General features: G+C 40.9%; 1 protein-coding gene across 1 annotated transcript in view; it reads left to right on the top strand.

Annotated features, from left to right (window-relative positions):
• The window catches only part of WDR44 (WD repeat domain 44), a 98,619-nt gene that overhangs the window by 67,249 nt on the left and 17,385 nt on the right, over positions 1-13,985 (top strand). The window contains exon 13 of the mRNA XM_002720254.6: positions 10,005-10,118. Coding sequence (XP_002720300.1) covers positions 10,005-10,118 — 114 coding nt within the window. The remainder of the gene's footprint in view (positions 1-10,004; positions 10,119-13,985) is intronic.

Here is a 13,985-nt window from a genome sequence, read left to right as displayed (position 1 = left end):
AAGTCCGAGTGAGCATGTGCCAACCTATATATCTCCTCCCTCTCTTGATTTATTTATTTATTTGAAAATCAGAGTTACACAGAGAGAGGAGAGGCTGAGGGAGAGAGGTCCTCCATCTGTTGGTTCACACCCCAATTGACCACAGTGGCTGGAGCCATGCTGATCCGAAGGCAGGAGCCAGGAGATTCTCCAGGTCTCCTACTTGGGTTCAGGGGCTCAAGGACTTGGGCCATCTTCCACTGCTTTCCCAGGCCATAGCAGAGAGCTAGATTGGAAGTGGAGCAGCCGGGACTCGAACTGGCGCCTATATGGGATGCCGGCACTGCAGGCAGCAGCTTTATCCACTACACCACACCACTAGCCCCAGAAGTTAATTGTGAAGTAGTAATAGATAATTTTTATGAAATGTAGTTATGTAACATTGTATCAAATGGTGCATCAGTAACTGCATTTTACAGATGAAGAAAAGAAGGCTTAGAGATGTTAGGTGTTGTCACATTGGTAGATATAACATCAGAAACTATAACATCAGAATTAGAAATCAGCCCTAGTTTGTCTCTAGAGCTTGTGCTGTTAATCATTATGCTCCACTAGTTTTTGACATCTTGAGGTTTGGGGTTATGGCTTTATTCAGTCTACAAATATTTAATGAGTGCCCCCTATATATATTAAACACTGCCATGGGAACTAGAGATATAGAGAGTGAACAAAGATATCTGTTGCTATGGAGCTTACATTCTGGTGGAGGAAGACAGAAATAAAATAAGTACATTTTGTAATATATTAGAAGTTGACATTTTAAAGCACTTTATTGATATATGATTGACAGACAAAAAGTAATACATATTTAATGTACACAACTTGATGAGTTTGGAGATAAGTATACAACCAGAAAACTGTCACCATAATCTTGCCATAAACCTATCAACCCCATAAACCTGTCACCTCCAAAATTTTTTCCTACCCTCTTATTTGTTATTTTTGGTGATAAGAACACTCAATAAAATCAGCTCTCTTAGCAAATTTTAATTATATAATACAGTATTAATAATTTCAGGTACTATCTTCGTAGAACATAGTAGAACTGTAGGACTTACTCATTTTGTGCAACTGACACTTTGTACATTTTGACTAACACTGCCTCATTGGCCCCTACTCTAACCCCTGGCAACCACCATTCTACTCTTTGCTTCTATGAGTTGTACTGTTTTAAAATAGATTCATAATATATATGATACCACATAGTGTTTGTCCTATGTCTATCTCATTTCATATCCAGGTTTGTTCATATTATCATAAATTACTGAATTTCCTTTTTTAAGGCTAAATAACATTCCACTGTATATACAAATGCTGCTTAAATTACAATGGAGTTATAACCTGATGAAAATATCCTATGTCAAAAGTGCATTTAATGTATCTAACCTACCGAGCATGGTAGTTTAGCCTATCCTACTTAAATCTACTCAGAACACTTACATTAGTCCACAGGTGGGCAAAATAATCTAACACAAAGCCTGTTTTATGATAAAATGTTGAATATCTCACATAATTTTGTTTTAATTTTCAATTTATTTGAGAGCCAGAGCTCCCATTCTCTGGTTTACTGCCCCAAATGCGCACAATGGCCAGGGGCTGAAGGAGGGAACTACAAACATAATGCAGGTCTCCTAGGTAAGTGGCAGAACTAACTGCTGGAGTCATCAGTGCTGCCTCCCAGGGTCTGCCTTTGCAGAAAGCTGGAATCAGGAGCCAAAGCCAGGAGTTAAACCCAGGCACTCCAATGTGAGATGCAAGCATCTTAACTAGCGTTTTATCCACTAGGCCAAATGCCCATCATGTCATTTACTGAATTCAGTGAACAGTAGGGTACAGCAGTAGTTGTTTGCCCCTCATGAGCTATGGCTAACTGGGAGCTGTGGCTTGCTCCTGCTGCCTAGCATCACATGTTACTAGGCAAGCTGAAGATCTATATTCAAACTATGATTTCTGCTGAAATATAAAAGACATTTTTGTACTGTCTTTTTTTTTTTTTTGGACAGGCAGAGTGGACAGTGAGAGAGAGAGACAGAGAGAAAGGTCTTCCTTTTTGCCGTTGGTTCACCCTCCAATGGCCGCCGCAGCCGGTGCGCTGCGGCCAGCGCACCGCGCTGATCCAAAGCCAGGAGCCAGGTACTTCTCCTGGTCTCCCATGGGGTGCAGGGCCCAAGCACTTGGGCCATCCTCCACTGCACTCCCGGGCCACAGCAGAGAGCTGACCTGGAAGAGGGGCAACCGGGACAGGATCTGGCGCCCCAACTGGGACTAGAACCTGGTGTGCTGGCACCACAAGGTGGAGGATTAGCCTAGTGAACAATGGCGCCGGCCTGTACTGTCTTAAAGTTGACATATTGTAAGTCAAATCATGGTAACTCTGGAGCTAACATTTTCTCTCTATTTTTAATCCATTAATGAATATTTAGATTACTTACATGTTTTTGGCTGTCTGACTAATGCTGCAGTGACTATGAGAGTTCAGATATCTCTTTTGAGACCCTGATTTCATTTCATTTGGATACATACTAAGATGTGAGATTGCTGGGTCATATGGTACTTCAAATTTTTATTTTTTGAGGAACCACCATACTGCTTTACATAGTGTCTGTACCAGTTTACATTCCCATTCACAATGTACAAGGGTTCCCTTTTCTCCACATCCATACCAACAGTTGTTATCTTTCATTGCAGATTTTTTTATAATAGTCATCCTGACAGGTGTGATGTGATATATATGATGTGGTTTTGATTGCCATTGATGAAAATCAAATCACATGGATGATTAGTGATGTTAAAAGGACCTTTACAAATACCTGTTGGTCATCTGTGTGTTTTCTTTTGAGAAATGTCTGTTTAGTTCCTTTGCCCATTTTTAAATTGTGTTATTTAGTTTATTTTTGTTTTTGTTTGTTGCAGTTCTTTATAAATTTCAGATATTAGTCCTTTATCAAATATTGGGTTTACAATTATTTTATTTTCTCTTATTCCATAGGCTGCCTTTTCGTTTTGTTGGTTATTTCCTTTGTTATGCAGAAATGTTTTAGTTTGATGAAATACCACTTGTATATTTTTGCTTTTGCTGCCTGTGTTTTTGGCTTCAAATCAAAGAAATCATTGTCAAGCTTTTTCCCCAAGGAGTTTTATGCTACAGGATTTACACTTAAATTTTTAATCCATTTTAGTTGGTTTGTGTGTATGTCCTGTTTTATTTTTTACATGTGGATATCCAAAGGTAATAAGTTTCATGGAGAAAAAAAAAACCAGAGGAGCCAACATTGTGGCACAGTGGGTTAAACTGCCACTCACGATGCTGGCATCCCATATCACAGTGCCAGTTTGAGCCCCAGTTGCTCCATTTCTGATCCAACTCTCTGCTAACGTGCCTGGGAAAGCAATGGAAGATGGCCCAAATGCTTGAGTCCCTACCATCCACACGAGACTCAAATGGAGCTCCTGGCTTTGGCCTGACCCAGCCCCAGCCATTGTGGCCATTTGCAGAGTGAATAAGCAGATGGAAGTTCTGTTTCTCTCTCTCTCTCTCTCTCTCTCTCTCTCTCTCTCTCTGCCTTTCAAATAAGTAAAATAAATCTTTAAAAGAAAAATAAAAGGAAAGCAGATGGTGTGATGTAGTGTGGCAGGAGGTAAGTAAGGGGAATATGTAAAGCTTCTCTGAGAGGTGGTCATATGAGCAAAATCTGAAGGAAATGTGAAGTAATCATGTGGATATCTGAAAGAGAACATTCCAGGTAGAAGGAAATGGCAAGAGAAACTGCTCTAAGAAAGGAGTTCTGGTATGTTCAAGAACCAGCAGCAAGATCTGGGTAGATGGAGCCAGTGAGCAAAACAGAGAGCAGAAAATGAAGTCAGAGGCATGAAAGGGGGAGAAGGGGATCAGAATGTGTTGGCCAGTGCAAAGACTGATTTTTTTCTCTGATAAAGATGGAAGCCAGTGGAGGGTTTTCAGAGAATGACACAATATTGACATCTTAAAAGGTTCATTCTGGCTTCTATACTGAGAATAGACTATAGGAGAATAATATGTCATTCATTTTGATATCTCAAATAACCAACACAGTACCTGGTTTATAGTTAAGAGCTAATAAATATCAGAAGCCTTAGGGTTTTTCATAGCAATCCACCTTTAAAATGTTGTTTTAATGGGACCAGTGTTGTGGTATAGCAGGTAAAGCCACCACCTGCAATGCTGGCATCTCACATGGGCTCCATTCACTTCCCAACTGCTCCACTTCAGATCCAGCTCTCTCCTAATGACCTGGGAAAATCAGCAGAAGATGGCCCAAGTGCTTGGGCCCCTGAACCCACGTGGGAGATCCAGAAGAGTCTCCTGGCTTCTGGCTTTGGCCTGGCCCACTCCCAGCCATTGCAACCATCTGAGGCATAAACCAGCAGATGGTAGATCTCTTTCTCTTTCCCTCTCTCTCCTTCTTCCTCTCCCTCTCCATCTCTCTGTGTAACTCTGACTTTCAAATAAATAAATCTTTTTTAAAAAATGCCATTTTAAGATAATTAGGATGTTCAGTATGGATTAGATATTTAAAATGATACAAATCATATTTTTAAGTGTGATAACTTGCTGGTTATGTTTTAAAAAGAACTTTCAGTTGGAGGTACATGTAGAAGTATTTAAAGATAAAATCATGGGGCCAGCTCTATAGTATAGTAGGCTAAGCCTCCCCTCTGTGGCACCAGCATCCCATATGGGCACTGGTTTGTGTCCTAGCTGCTCCTCTTCCCATCCAGCTCTCTGCTTCTGGCCTGGGAAAGCAGTGGAAGATGGCCCAAGTGCTTAGGCCCCTGCACCCACGTGGGAGACCCAGAAGAAGCCTCTGGCTTGTGGCTTCACATGGGCTTAGCTTCGGCTGTTGTGGCCATTTGGGGAGTGAAGAAGACCTTTCTGTCTCTCCTTTTCTTTGTCTGTAACTGTACCTCTCAAATAAAAAAATAAAATCTTAAAAAAAGGTAAAAATCATTAATTTCTAGATCTTTAAGTGGTTCAACAAAAACAAACCAATGGGATTGATCAAACTTGATGAATGAAATGTTGATCTTTCATAAGACAGGTAATAGTTGCATAGGTTCATTATATTATGATATGGGAGTCATTAATACTGCTCTATCTACTTTTACATATATTGAACTGTCAGTAATATATATATTACAGATAATCTTGAAAATTTCTCTCTCTCTATCTCTTCACCTCTGTATCTCCCATCATCCTCCCCCCAACCCTGCTGGAGAAAGAAAAGACATAACATTTTACTTGTAATTCTGCTTTTAATTATAAGGAAATAATTAGGTATATCCAAAGATATCAGTAAAAAAGATTTTCATCTTATGGTTCTCATAATAGCTAAAATTTGAAGAGTTTATATTTCTAACAGTTTGAAAATAAAAATTATGAAATAATTCATGCAGTAGAATACTATGCAGTCCTTAAGTTGTTCTCAAAGAATGTTTAATGATATAAAAAATGTTTGCAATAAAATATAAAATTAAAAAAGCAGAATGGAAAATTGAATGCCATATTATATCAACTTCTAAAAATATCTGTAAATAGTTATAGGTAAAAGACTTAAAGGAAATAAACTTAATTATTAATAACATCTATAGGTAATAGGATTTTAAGTCATTTATTTGATTCTGTATATTTTTTGGTATTTCTAAAATTTTCTTTAATGAATTTATCTACTTTCATTAAACAAATGGAAGAAACTATTAAAGTGTTAGGTTTAAACCTTTTAACCCAGTAATACACCTTATATAAAGAAATAGCCAGGGGCTGGCATTGTGGCGCAGTGTTTTAAGCCACCATCTGCAGTGCTGGCATCCCATATGGGTGCCAATTTGAGTCTCTGCTGCTCGACCACCAATCCAGCTCCCTGCTAATGTGCCTATGAAAGCAGCAGAGTAGGGTCCAAGTCCTTGGTCCCCTGCCTGCACTTGAGAGACCCGAAAAAAGCTCCTGGCTTTGGCCTGGCCCAATCCTGGCCATTGCAGTCATTTGAGGCGTGAACCATCGAATGGAAGATCTAGCTCTATCTTTATTTCTCTCTCTAACTCTGCCTTTAAAATAAATAATTAAGATCTTAAAAAAAAAGAAATAGTCAAATATGGGTAAAGATCCATGTTCTAGGATATTCACTGAATTGCTATTTCTTTATTTAAAAAGATTTATTTATTTATTTATTTATTTATTTGAAAAATAGAGAGGCAGAGGCACAGAGAGAGAGAGGTCTTCTTTCTGCTAGTTCAGTCCCCAGTTGTCCGCAATGGCTGGAGCTGCGCAGATCCAAAGCCAGGAGCCAGGAGCTTTTTCCGGGTCTCCCACATGAGTGCAGGGGCCCAAGCACTTGGGCCATCTTCCACTGCTTTCCTAGGCCATAGCAGAGAGCGGGATCGGAAGTGGAGTATCTGAGATTCAAACCCCGTGCCCATAAGGGATGCCAGCACTGCAGGTGGCGGCTTTACCCGCTAAACCACAGCGCCAGCCCCTGAATTGCTATTTCTTATAGCAACAAAATCGGAAATGTATAAGTGACCAAAAAGTGGAGAATGATTCCATTATAGTACATCCATATTATGCAGCCAATAAATGCTGTCAAAGTGTGAAATACAGAAAACATTCATGGTGCAATAAAAAGGAAGATAGTTAATTGTGTGTACAGTTTGATTGCAGTTATGTTTTTTAAAAATTAAAAATCGGGCCGGCGCCGCGGCTCACTAGGCTAATCCTCCGCCTAGCGGCGCCGGCACACCGGGTTCTAGTCCCGGTCGGGGCGCCAGATTCTGTCCCGGTTGCCCCTCTTCCAGGCCAGCCCTCTGCTGTGGCCAGGGAGTGCAGTGGAGGATGGCCCAGGTGCTTGGGCCCTGCACCCCATGGGAGACCAGGAAAAGCACCTGGCTCCTGGCTCCTGCCATCGGATCAGCGCAGTGCGCCGGCCGCAGCACGCCGGCCGCGGCGGCCATTGGAGCGTGAACCAACGGCAAAGGAAGACCTTTTTCTCTGTCTCTCTCTCTCACTGTCCACTCTGCCTGTCAAAAAAATAAAAAAATAAAAAAAAAATAAAAATTAAAAAATAAAAATTAAAAATCAGTGATCAAAATGTTAGCAGATTATTAGTGATTTTAGTTTTTTACTTTCACATATGTTCTGAATTCTCTATACAGATCACATATTACTTTATGTTAAAAAATCATTTATTTAAATATTTTGAAAGAAGGTAGATTACAGAAGAAGAAAATGGATGTTTAAAGGAAAGGAGGCCTGGAATCACTGCCAGAGGAAATGCCCTGAGGAGTTAATAAAAAATAAATTATTATACATAAAAGTTGACTTTTACGTAGTGAGACAAACCTATTTAGTTTTATATCTCCCTGCAGTGCTCACTAGTCTGGCAGCAAAATTAGGGAAAGAAGTATAATCAGTCATCTAGGATTAAGAGTGCTTGGCAAAACATCTGGGTGTCTGCATTGCTTGTCTACCTCCACAGTTGACATAAAGATGTTTTTATAAACTGAAGATTATAGACAAATTATAGTGATACTTTTTGATCTTATCCCCATGGCCACCATCTTAGTTATAGCCCTCATTATTCTTTCTTAAACTTACTGACTATTCTTCCTGCCTCTATTCTCTCTCTCCAAACAATATTTTCACATTCTTATCCAGAGTTCTCATTCTAAAGCACTAGTCAGACTATGTTATTTTCTTTTTTCCTTTTCGGAAACATGTGTTGGCTCTCCATTGCCTTAAATTGTCTGAATTTTTAAGCCACAAATTTGAGGTTTAATTATGATCTCAAAGTTCATTTCTATCCTAAACCCCTAGTATATCTCTTTGTCTTCACCCTCACCATCCTATGTATCCTTCCCTAAATATGCAAGTCTTAGCTGGCAGTTCATATTTTTTTTATTGTACATCCTCTAAAACATTTGAGGGATAAACTCTGGACTTAACAATTAGCTATATCATCTTCAATATGTAACCTCTGTAAGCATCATGATTTCTTCATCTTCATAATGTTAATACCTACCACAAAGAGTTCTTAGAATTCATTCAGATAACAGCTAAGCATGTTGTAACTAAATGCATGGCACACATTATTTTCTACCTACCTCTTCGGGATGCTTTTGACTTCAAATAGCAGAAACACAATTTTAAAAAATGGCTTTAACAATGAGGAAGCAAGTCTGGAGGTAAGACAGTTGCAGGGTTGGTTAATTCAGTGGTTCAGTAGTGTCAACAGGGACCCAGAATCCTACAATCTTCCTGGTTTGTACTCTGTTGTTTATTTTCTTGGGCCTGTTCCCCTCATGATCCTAAGATGGATGCTATAGTATTAGTTGTCATATTCAGACAAAATTGTTCCCTTTAGTGGCCTTCTTTTTTTTAAGGATTTATTTATTTATTTGAAAGTCAGTTACAGAGAGAAGGAGAGACAGAGAGATCTTCCATCTGCTGCTTCACTCCACAAGTGGACAGAATGACCAGGAATGGCCCAGGCCAAAACCAGGAGCCAGGAGCTTCTTCCTGATCTCCTATGTGTGTTCAGGGGCCCAAGGACTTGGGACATCCTCCGCTACTTTTCTAGGTGCCTTAGCAGTAAGCTGGATCAGAAGTGGAACAGCTGGGACTGAAACTGGCGCCCATATGGGATGCCAGTACTTCAGGCCATGGCTTAACCCTCTGTGCCACATCACCAGCTCCCAGCCTTCTTTTTTTCTTTTTTTTTTTCATTTGACAGGCAGAGTTAGTGAGTGAGAGAGAGAGACAGAGAGAAGGGTCTTCCTTCCATTGGTTCACCCCCAAATGGCCGCTATGGCCGGAGCTGCGCCGATCCGAAGCCAGGAGCCAGGTGCTTCCTCCTGGTCTCCCATGTGGGTGCAGGGACCCAAGCACTTGGGCCATCCTCCACTGCATCCCTGGGCCACAGCAGAGAGCTGGACTGAAAGAGGGGCAACTGAGACTAGAAACCGGCACCCACATGGGATGCTGGCGCTATAGGCGGAGGATTAACCAAGTGAGCCATGACGCCAGCCCCCAGCCTTCTTTATTTTAAAAGATTAAAAGATTGACTTGAAAGACAGAGTGACAGAGAGGGAAAGACAGAGAGATCTTCCATCTACTGGCTCCTTTTTTTTTATTAAGGATTTATTTATTTTATTAAGCAGAGGCAGGCAGAGAGAGAAAGTCTTCCATCTGCTGGTTCACTCCCCAGATGGCTGCAACGGCTGGAGCTGCACCAATCCGAAGCCGGGAGCCAGGAGCTTCTACAAGGTCTCCCACATGGGTGCAGGGGCCCAAGGACTTGGGCCATCTTCTACTGCTGTCCCAGGCTATCAGCTGGGAGCTGGATCGGAAGTGGAGCAGCCGGGATTCTAACTGGTGCCCATATGGGATGCTGGCACCCTCTGCCCGGGCTTTAACCCACTGAGCCACAGCACTGTCCCCTGATGGCTCCTTTTTAAGAGTGAGGAAATCTCTCTGGAAATCTTCTCTTATGTTCTCCACCCTCATGAACTTTTCTTTCCCTCATCTCTAATTGACACAAATTGTAGCACATGCCCATGCCTGAACCAGTCATCACTGGGATATCGAATGAGCTAATCTTAATTAGCTTACACCCATCATGATTCACTCTAGTTCTGGCCCCTACCTCTCCTGAAGGAACAGATACTTAGAAGAGAACAAGTGGGGGCTCTGTTAGAGAGAGAAAAGATTGTAATGGCACAGTATCTTCAGGTATGGTTCTGGTTTGTTAGGACAAAGAGATGAAAAGATGTGTTAAGTAGCATCAGCCTAAAGGGGAGTTTACTTTTTGTAGCTTAAGATTTCAGTCAGGCATTATGCAAACTGATTAAAGAATAGTTGGTATGGTAAAAGTATAAAGCTTTTGTTTTACTAGTTTTGCATCTCAGTTTTAAAGTTGATCTTTATGTCTACACAGGTATGCAGTGGAACTGAGGAAGACACTGATGATAAAAATGCACCCTTTAGGCAACGACCATTTTGCAAATACAAAGGACATACTGCTGATCTCCTTGATCTTTCATGGTCTAAAGTAAGAACTTCTTACTTTATTGTGCATTAATTCTTTGTAATAATAACAAATGTTTTATTTGTATGATTGTCACACTGTCAAGTATTTGCATGTTCATATGTCTTAACAGTTCATTTTATAATTTTTTTCTTAAGCAAAATTATTCCAGAAGCATCAGATATCATGGCAGCTTTATGAAAATTTGAAGAAATACTTTAAATTTTATATAAGGTATTTCAAGCATGAAGCACTCAGAAAAATGAACTGAGTTAATGAAATAATATTGGAGAGACCAATGGTGCCCATATATTTTAACTTTCAGAAGAACCTTACATATCATAAAGATAGTGTTGGTATTGGTGAGTCAGGCTTTCCCTGAGCTTTGAATCACTCCATTTATGAATTACTGCTCCTGTTATGCCTTTTTAGATGTTCTAGATGTTTTTCATAACCCATTTGTCATAATAGCTCTATTTGGGTCTCACCTGATAGTCTGGATTTTTTTTAAATATTTATTTATTTGAAAGAGTTACAGAGAGGCAGAGACAGAACGAGAGGTCTTCCATCTGCTGGTTCACTCCCCAAATGGCTGCAACAATGGCCGGAGCTGGGCCATTATGAAGCCCATAGCCAGGAGCTTCTTCCAAGTCTCCCATGTGGGTACAGGGGCCCAAGGACTAGGGCGATCTTCTACTGCTTTCTCAGGCCATAGCAGAGAGCTGGATCAGAAGTGGAGCAGCCAGGACTTGAACTGGTGCCCATATGGGATGCTGACACTGTAGGCGGTGGCTTTACCCGCTTTGCCACAACACTGGCCCAACCTGATAGTCTGGATTTTAAACTGAATCCTAATTGTGTCTTTGTACTTCTTCCCCATCTTTGCCCCTTGAGTTGTCAGAGATTGAAATATGAAGTATCCAGGCCGGCGCCGCGGCTCAATAGGCTAATCCTCCGCCTTGTGGCGCCGGCACACCGGGTTCTAGTCCCGGTCGGGGCGCCGGATTCTGTCCCAGTTGCCCCTCTTCCAGGCCAGCCCTCTGCTGTGGCCCGGGAGTGCAGTGGAGGATGGCCCAGGTGCTTGGGCCCTGCACCCCATGGGAGACCAGGAAAAGCACCTGGCTCCTGGCTCCTGCCATCGGATCAGCGCGGTGCGCCGGCCGCAGCGCGCCGGCCGCGGCGGCCATTGGAGGGTGAACCAACGGCAAAAGGAAGACCTTTCTCTCTGTCTCTCTCTCTCACTGTCCACTCTGCCTATCAAAAAATTAAAAAAAATTAAAAAAAAAAGAGAAAAAAAAAAAGAAATATGAAGTATCCTTTATCTGATAATAATATTCATCTGGAATAAGAATACAAAACAAGTAAGTCAGAACCTCACACTTTCTTAAAGAAACCCAATTTTTTTTTTCTGAAATGTAACACTAACTGGAAGAGATTAAATCTTCCTTGACCATTCATCAGTTCAGGATTCTCCAGAGAAACATATTTATGTATATAAATAATTTTATTCTTAATTTTAAAAATTAATTGATACATGGCTGTACATATTTACAAGGTACAGTGTGATAATTCAGTATATATAATATGTAATGATCAAATCATAGTAATTACCATTTCTCCTTAAACACTATCATTTCTTTGTGTTGGGAGCCTTTGAACACTTTTCTTTATAAAACATATAATAAATTTAATAAATTATTGTGAATTATAGTCACCTACCATGCCACAGAACACTAGATCACATTCCTCTGAACTGTATCCATTTTCCAACCAGCCGCTATCCTCCTGCCCTGTACTCTCTCTAGCCTCTCGTATTTATTGTTGTACCCTAAAGAGATTTTTTTTAATTTCTTTTATATTTATTTGTTTGAGAGGTATAGTCACAGACAGAGAAGGGGAAACAGAGAGAAAGGTCTTCCATCCATTGGTTCACTCCTCAAATGACTGCAACAGCCAGAGCTGAGCTTATCTGAAGCCAGGAGTCAGGAGACTCTTCGGGATCTCCCATGCAACTGCAGGGGCCCTAGGACTTGAGTCATCTTCCACTGCTTTCCCAGGCCATTAGCAGAGAGCTGGGTTAGAAGAGGAGCAGCCAGGACTTGAACCAGTGCCCAAATGGGATGCCTGTACTGCAAGCAGAGACTTAACCTACTACACCACAACGCCAGCCCCTAAAGAGATTTTTCTTAGGGAACTGGCCCTTGTAGTTATGGGACAGGCAACTCTGAAGTCTGTAGGACAGGCCAGCAGGCTGGAAACTCAGCAAGAGTTGATGCTGCAGTCTTAAGGCAGAATTTCTTTGAGAAAACTCAGTTGTTTTTTTTTTTTTTTTTTGACAGGCAGAGTTAGTGAGAGAGAAAGAGACAGAGAGAAAGGTCTTCCTTTTTTCCGTTGGTTCACCCCCAAAGTGGCCGCTACGGCCGGCGCGTTGTGGCCGGCACGCTGCGCCGATCCGAAGCCAGGAGCCAGGTGCTTCCTCCTGGTCTCCCATGCAGGTGCAGGGCCCAAGGACTTGGGCCATCCTCCACTGCACTCCCGGGCCACAGCAGAGAGCTGGACTGGAAGAGGAGCAACCGGACAGAATCCGGCACCCCGACTGGGACTAGAACCCGGGGTGCCGGCGCCACAGGCGGAGCATTAGCCTAGTGAGCCGTGGTCAGTTTTTGTTCTTAAGGCCTTCAACTGATTGGATGAGATCCACCCACACCATTAAGAGTGATCTCTTAAAGTCAACTGGTAGTAGATGTTTACTACATCTGTGAAATACTTTAACATCAATAATTAGGTGTTTGGTTAAATAACTAGGTACAATAGCCTAGCCAACTTAGCACATGAAATTACCCATCATAACTCCCTACTTCTCATAGTTAATACCTGTTTTTGAACTCATTCTCCTTAACCTATCTCCAGCATTTGAGCATTTGTTGATTTGATGCTGTTGATCTTTCTTAAAATACTTTCTTTTTTATAAAAAGATTTATTTATTTATTTGAAAGGCAGAGAGCTGGATCAGAAATGGAGCAGTGGGACTTGAACATGGGATGCTGGCACTGCAGGCAGTGGCTTTACCTGCTATGCCACAGTGCCAACCCCAAAATACTTTCATGATTCCCTTCCTGTCTCAGTGACTTATTTCCTTATTTCTTTCATGGAATAAATGGTAAAAATAACTTTTTGAAAGCCTATGCAAGTGTACCTGCTATATACCAAGTACTTTTCATTCATTTAAAACATATTCGTTGAGAACTTTACCACCTGGTTAAGAACATGTGTTGTGGAACCAGACTCCCAAGGTTCATATCCTGCCTAATCTGCCACTTAGTAGTTGTCTGATCTTGAGCAAGTTACTTGATCTCACCAAGTCTCATCTACAAAACAGGCATAATAAAAGCAGCTTCCTTTAGAGTTACAGGAGATTAGCTGAGCTAGCAAATAGAAAGCACTTGCCTAGAACACAGTCAATATTCAATTATCATTACCTATTATGATAATATGATGATCAAAATTTAAGTACTAGGAAGAATCACTATGTTCCTAAAGTTGTATTTATGAAATGTATGAAGTTTATATACCTGAAATAAGAGGATTCTGGGGGGAAAATAATCTTAATGCCAAATTTTATTTTACTGTAGAAAACACCTGTCTGTAAAAAAATATTTCTATCCCTTTAAAAAAAATAAGTACTGTATGTGTTTCTTTATTTGTACCCTCAAATTATGACATCATTAATGTTTCCTTATCAAGGAACATGCCTAAAGTCATACAGTAAAGAAGTTGAGATTCAAATCCCATGACTTTGAAGCATTACTTCTAACTCATTCCTATTTCATAACAGCTAATCACTATAAGGAAGCAGAATTACAAAAATAATGCACCCACTGCAAAGATTTA

The sequence above is a fragment of the Oryctolagus cuniculus genome, chromosome X, assembly GCF_051225735.1.
Source record: "Oryctolagus cuniculus isolate XC-2025 breed Fujian yellow rabbit chromosome X, ASM5122573v1, whole genome shotgun sequence".
Lineage (NCBI taxonomy): Eukaryota > Metazoa > Chordata > Mammalia > Lagomorpha > Leporidae > Oryctolagus > Oryctolagus cuniculus.
This window is presented reverse-complemented; position numbering and strand designations above follow the sequence as displayed.